This window comes from Buceros rhinoceros, unplaced genomic scaffold (assembly GCF_000710305.1).
Source record: "Buceros rhinoceros silvestris isolate BGI_N320 unplaced genomic scaffold, ASM71030v1 scaffold11334, whole genome shotgun sequence".
In the NCBI taxonomy this organism is placed as follows: Eukaryota; Metazoa; Chordata; class Aves; order Bucerotiformes; family Bucerotidae; genus Buceros; species Buceros rhinoceros.
Window position 1 is genome coordinate 67,287 of NW_010406536.1, and position 6,713 is coordinate 73,999.

The following is a 6,713-nucleotide window of genomic DNA, read 5'->3' on the forward strand; positions in this document are numbered from 1 at the left end:
GCTGGACGTGCATGCGTGCCTCCGCTCCCCTCTCTTGCCTCCTGTAGCCCCAGTTTCTGCCTCATTGCATGGCTTGTGCTGAACGTAATGAAGGAAACTCCTTCTGAAGGTGGGATGGATTACAGAGTCCCCGGCGCCGTCAGCAATGGTGAAACGGTGCCTGCACACCCCGGCATGGAAAAGGAGAAGGAGGAGGAGGAGGACCAGACCCTGGAGCGAGGGCAGTGGAACAACAAGCTGGAGTACGTCCTCTCTGTGGCTGGGGAGATCATTGGCCTTGGAAACGTCTGGCGCTTCCCCTACCTCTGCTATAAGAACGGTGGAGGTAAGTGCAGCCCTGGCCGTGGCCGGCCCCAAGGGCATCTAGTCACTGGTGTCCCTCCGTGTCAAGGGAGGTGTCCCTCCCTTGCCCCTGCAAGACCTCTCTGGTCCTGTTCACCACTGGCAGCAGCTCCTCAGCAACACCCAAGTCATGAGTCTGAAGAGAGAACGCCAACCCGCCAGCATGCTGCTGCTATCTGGGCCACAAGCACGGGTTTTTCTGACTCAGTGGGATGTGGGTGACTGAGCAGCAATGTCCCAGGGTTTCTCATGGCTGTGGCCTTGCTTCCCTGAGATCCTGCTGGTGAGGTCAGTGGCCATCAGGAGGAGAAAGGTGGGGGCTCTGGTCTCTGAGCAGAGCGACTTACCCCAGGCACCTCTTTGAGGACTACCAGGCACCCTGTGCGAAAAAGACAGCGGGTCCTGGCTGCGTAGGGAGCGGAGTGGAAGGCCACGGGGCACCGACATTGTTACAGGTGCTGTGAGGAGCTGCAGCTTTTCCTGGATGCTCAGGGGGCCTCCAAGGGGCTCTCGGCTAGGGGTCCTGGTCTGGTGCCTGACCATAGAGGGATGTCCCCTGGGTGCTAGAGCCAGGTGGAAGGGACAGGGCAGAGTGAAGGCGTTTTCCTCTCCTCAGTGCAGAATCACAGCACCTCTCCTGCACCCCACAGTGTCCTCCTGGCATCTGTCAGAGCTGCGAGCGAGCGGGAGATGAGAGCCCTGCCTCTGAGGCACATGACAGGGCTGTGAGGTGCACGGATGGACATGCTTGACAGAGAGAGGGAGAGCGGGGCTTTGCTGTCACCGGTGAGGTGTCAGCACACGGATGCTGCTCAGGGTGTGCCCAGGAGCAACCGGTGGCTGAACCCACGAGGCCAGGTTGCTCCACAGCTTGGCAGCAGAGCTGTGCTTGCTTTTGCAGATGGAGAGTTGATGTGGGCTTTTACAGGAGTTTATGCCTACTTTAAGTTTGTGGTTGTCTTTAAAGGAGAAAATTGTTTAAAAAAAATGGAAGTCCAAAGCTCTTCCTAAGTTTGGCTTGGTGGTACACAGAGAGAGGAGCCGCTCTCTGTCTGCTGTTTAATCGCTAATTGGGCTCTCCGGAAGGGCAGGGAAGACGGAAAACAGCGCTTGGCTGGTTGCTGGCAGGGAGCGAGTGCTGGGGACCTGGGGCTGAAATCCCCTGGCCTGAGCTTGGGCTAGTCTCGTGGGCCTCACTAAACTGCTTTCATCCCAGTGGCATGAAAGAGGATTAACTGCTGTTTAGCTACTTTCACGCCATGCTTTGCTCAGCACTTGTTTCTTTTCACCAGGTAGTCAGGCGTTTTCTTTCCCTGTTGAAAAAGAAGGATTTCCTTTTCTACAAGGAACATTTCTTGTCTGCTTGCTGAGCCGAGTCTGCTCCCATTGCTGCACCCTTCCTGGGCGCCAGCCTGTCCAGAGGGAGTGGGACCCGGGACCCTGTCCTGGCATGCCGTTCTCCGCCTCTTCGCCTGCCGTGTCCCCACCTTGGGCTGGGGGAGAGCCGAGGGAGGGCTTTGGTGAAAGGGGAGCCACAGCATGTGCTTGGATAGCAGAGGCAAAATGCAAGCGGATTTCTCAGCCTTTTCTTCACCCCGAGATATGAGCCTGAAGCAAAGGCCTGTGAAGTGGCAGAGACTATGAGGAGTTCGAAGTCTCAGGCAAATTTTTCATCTCTGTCCGTCTTCCGACGAGGTTAGGGCAAGGATGGGACACAAGACTCTCGTGCAGAGAGGAAAGCATTTCCTGTATGACTTCTCCTGGGGCAGGGCATTGTGACGAGGCTGTGCAGCACCTGAGGTCCTCTTCTGCACCGTGGGGTCCAGCCTGCCCCAGCTGGTGCTGTACCAAATCCCTCGTAACACCTCAAGATTCATCTTAAAAGCTGCCAGAGGTTCTGTCATGTACTCCTTTGGAAAGGCCGCTCCAGACACGTGCTTCTCTGGCACTTGCATAAAGGTGAGGGATCTTTATTTAATTTCTAGCTGCAGGTCAGTCATGGCCAGCCTACAACCATTTGCTCTTGTGCCGGATTAAACAGCTCTGCCCCACCGTCTGACATTTTCTTCCCCGGATGTATTGTGCGTAGGCAGTGGTGAGAACTGCTCTCAGCTTGTGCCTCACTGTCCTGAGGAAGTCAGGCTCTTCGCAAGGGAAGCATCTGCAAAATATGAGCTATGTGAAGAGGGGCAGCCAGCCACTTTTGCTTTCTTCGGGGCTATTTCCACATAACAAACTCTGCTAAATCCTTACCTAGGTAGCACTCAGTATCTGACACCAAGGTCCTGCATAATGGAAAACCAAACAAAATGAAAGAGCAAAAAATGCTCTTTTTGCTCTTGTTCACTCTTGCTTTTGCCTCCTGTGGTGGGGTCAGGTCCTCCCTGGGCAGGCAGGCATGTCCTGATGGTTGGGGAGCAGTGGGGAGCCTGTCTGGTGTGCCGCACCCCCTCCCCAGCACTCCCCAAACTGGCTGGTCCCAAGGGCCCACCGCCCCCACCATCTCTGCATGCGTGGAGCACAAGGGGCTGCAGTGGAGGGGACACGTGCAGCAGGGCAGTTGTCAGGGTTCATCCGTGAGGAGGACGGTTGGGGCTGGAGGGATAGCAGCCAGTGCTAGGAGCTGCTCAGGTGGGCTGATGGAGCCTCCTGCTGTGGGCTGCCCTCCCTGCCACCCCACCAGCCAGAGTGGTTGTGCAGAGTGGCTACGATGGGCACCTCTCCTTGGCTTTTCCTCCTGCCCAAAGGCCATCCTGCTGGCTACCCTTTCCTGATTGTGCGAGCAAGCAGCAGCCCTCTGCCAGCTGAAATGAGATGGGGGATGGCAGTGGGTCTAGAGCTGGAGGTTGTTCTACCCTCCCTGCCTGTCTCCCACCTGCGGCAGGAGGGGAACGGGCAGATCACAGCCCCTGGCCAGAATGCGTCTCTTCAAATCCCTCCTTTGCCCTGCCACAGTTTTATGTCATTTCACAGCCCGCATTGTTAGACTCCTAAAGCGTGAAACCTTCCAGCAAAACTGAGCAAGAGGAAAGGCCAGAAGCCAGGCTGGGTATAAGGGAAACACAGGCTGGAGAGCTTGACCTGCCGCCTCAGAGACCTCCCTTGGGATCCCCTGGCTGCAGTTTAGTTAAATACAAACTTTTATGCAAGAATAATCTCTCTTGGAAAAAAGCAGCGCTTTTATGATGATACGATTGCACGCAAGTTGGGGCTTGAGGGGATGGTGTTGATACAACCAATTTCCCTGCCCTTTGCCTTCACCAGCTTCTATTTACTGGTAGAAGGAGAGCACGTGGGCAGACGCTTGTCATTCCCCCAGGGCTGCCAGGTATCAGCATCCCCTCAGCAGCTCTTTGCTGCTTTATCCTTGGTGTTGTTAAAATCCTCTCCCTATCTCTTTCATTGATTGCTTTTTTTTCGGAGGGGGGTGGCGGGGGGGAGGGCTGTAGCTCTGTAGCTGGGATGAGTGTGGGTTGGGAATTCTGGCTGGTCCCCAAAGTCACCCTTCCTTCTTCCCGCCCCTGCATGGTAGCTAAGCTTCTTAATGAAATCTCTTGGGCTTTGAGTTCGCTTGTGCACCAGGATTGTTATTCCCCATACACCCCCACTGACCTGACCCTAGAGCCAGTAGCATCTCACTGGCACAGAAAAGGACTGCGCAGGGAAAGTGTGGTTAGTGGCTGGCTGGGTTGCTACTTCCAACCCCACATGCCCCTCTGAGCCCACTGCAGCCCAGCTGCCACTCTCCACTCAGGGCTACTCCTTTCCACGCCAGCTCCCCATCCTGCCCCGTGTCCCTGCCTTTGTAGCAGGGCTCGAGCAGCTTTGGTGGCTCATGAGTGCGCAGGGAGCGTGGACCATCTCGCAGGGCTGGCTCCTCTCCTCTGCAGGGTAAAAGCCATTACTGCATTTAACATTAGCCTGCGGTGATCAAAAGCCTGATGCATTTTATCTCTTCCTGCCTGGTTTCATGACAGAACTTGACCAGGAGGGCAGCCCTGGCTGCTGGTGTGAGGTACATACGTTCCTGCACTACTTGCTTTTTGTTTGCACGTCTGCTGCTTTTTGGTGAGCAAATGATTGAGCAAAGCCGGAGACTAGGTGAAGTTGTCAGTCCCTATGTGCTCCTCAGGGCCTTGGTGTTGTCATCTACTGGGCTTGTCAGCTTATTCGGTCAGAATAATCGATGTGAAAAGGGTCACCAACTTGATTAAAAGTCACAGTGGTTTTCATCGGGGCATTCTCCTGTTTTTCTATAAAGCTATTGAGAACTTGTTTCACTCTTTTCTGCACAAAAATCAGACCTAAAAACTTTCCTTTCCTCACCATCTTTTCTAAATGTTGAGTTTCTCGTGCAATCTCGTAACTCCAGGGTATGAAATGGGAGGAAAATTCCTTTTTCCTGGCACCTCACCACCACAGCAGCCTCCATGCCTTCCAGGCTTCCCCCCGGGAAGGCGCCTGCCAGGTTGGAGACAGCCTCACCCCGATCACCCCGTGGGGCTTATTTTTCCTGTCTGCTTCTTGAATCTGCCAGGTGCCTTCTTCATCCCCTACCTCATCTTCCTCTTCACCTGTGGGATCCCTGTCTTCTTCCTGGAGACGGCACTGGGGCAGTACACCAGTCAGGGAGGGGTGACGGCCTGGCGCAGGATCTGTCCCCTCTTTGAAGGTGAGTGGGGTGAGCCTGACAGGGCATGGTGAGGTGAGGGGACTCTGGGGCCCTGGAAGCATGAGTGGTCTCTCCCCACAGCCTGGATTGCACCCACTGCCCGTCCCTGGGGATCCTAGCTTGGGAGGGCCACTGACATCTCCCTTTCCAAAGTCACACTGGAAAAATTGATTGTCTTTCTCGGAAGACAAGAGTTCCTGTCATTATGTTGTATCCTGGTTGCCTTTCTCGTGGCCGTGGCTATGGCCTGGAGCTTTGTGCCCAATCGAGGTTATCCTCCAAGAGCTAGATGACAAAAACGCTCCTGGCAGTTATGAGGAACATAAAACATACTGTTTTTTTAAGTTGACGCTATGTCATTTTCCTGAGTTTGCAGATGACACCTTGGTGGTGAAAGGCGTCAGCTGATTAATAAATCATTAGCAGTCAGATCCACTTGTAGCGCTGTTTCAGCACAGTCATCCAACTTCAAGCCACTCTCCATTTCTCTGAAAGTCTCATTTGTTTCCTCCCCATGTACTAAAACCTCCTCCAGCACCTCCCAGAGAAGGTGTTAATGCAACAGCTTCCCAAATAAAAGTGAAAAGGGATGAATAAACAAAATAAAAAGTGAGTTTTGGTAGAAGAGGTGTTATTCAGCAGGGGAAGCACCATTTTATGTTTCTGTCCATTTGGGTGGCTTTCCAAAAATAATCTGCCCAAAGTCCCTCCTAGTGCTACTCTTTCACCAGGGAAGGTTGCGATGCAGTGTCAGGAAGAGGGGACCCACTGGGTCCCTGCTTGGACCCCTGCTGATGCAGCACAGTGGGCTTCATGGAGAGGATGATGGCTCTGGCAGCCACCTCATTGGCACTCATCTGGCAGCATGCTCAAAATGCGGAGCTGCAGATGAAAATGTGTGAGCACCTCCCAAGGGAAGTCCCATTCCTGTCCACTGGCACGTGGGTCATCTGCCTTTGGGGTTCACTTTCTGCAGGAATTGGCTATGCCTCACAGGTCATCGTCATACTGCTGAACTTCTACTACATCATTGTCCTGGCCTGGGCCTTGTTTTATCTCTTCAGTTCATTCACCATCGACCTCCCCTGGGGCAGCTGCGACCATGAGTGGAACACAGGTGGGTGTGGAGCCCCCTCCCAATCCTCCACTGGATCCTGGCTGAGGGAAACCCACTGCTAACCAGGGCCAAACCTCAGGAGAGTGACTTGACCCTGCATGGGTGGGACTGCTGGTCCTAGGGCTGGGGAATGCCGGGTCACTGCAGTGCTGCAGGTACTTTTGGGGAAGAGGCTTGGTTGATCTGGGTCTTTGCTAGAGAGCACCAGTGCTGAGACTGCCCAACAACTTGCAGCACCCAGCCAGTGCCACGCAGTGGTGGTCTCCCCAGTGGCTCCTGCTCTGGGCTCCAGCCAATGTGGGCACCTTCCTTCTTCGCATCTTCCAGTCATCCTGTGCTGTGAGTTAACCACAGACCCAGTGATGCTTGGGACTGCTCACTGTGCCCGCTGGAAGGAAAAATTAAACGACAGTCTTAATTATCCTAGGTTTCTTGCCAGCTTTACCCTGGAGAGGACTCCTTTGGTGCACTTTTGGGACAATACAAAATTTGTCTCAGAGTCACTCTCAATGAGTGGTGACACTGTGGATGGAAAGGGGGGTATTTTTCAGATCATCCGGTACTCCAGCCACTGCTGCTTAC

The 6,713-nt window shown here is 54.1% G+C and overlaps 1 protein-coding gene across 3 annotated transcripts in view; it reads left to right on the forward strand.

The window, feature by feature from the left end:
• The first annotated feature begins 114 nt into the window (after positions 1-114).
• SLC6A13 (solute carrier family 6 (neurotransmitter transporter), member 13) overlaps positions 115-6,713 on the forward strand; it is a 32,489-nt gene continuing 25,890 nt past the window's right edge. For all 3 annotated transcript variants that reach the window (XM_010134142.1, XM_010134141.1, XM_010134143.1), the window contains exons 1-3: positions 115-325; positions 4,880-5,014; positions 5,991-6,131. In XM_010134142.1, the coding sequence (XP_010132444.1) occupies positions 115-325; positions 4,880-5,014; positions 5,991-6,131 (487 nt within the window). The remainder of the gene's footprint in view (positions 326-4,879; positions 5,015-5,990; positions 6,132-6,713) is intronic.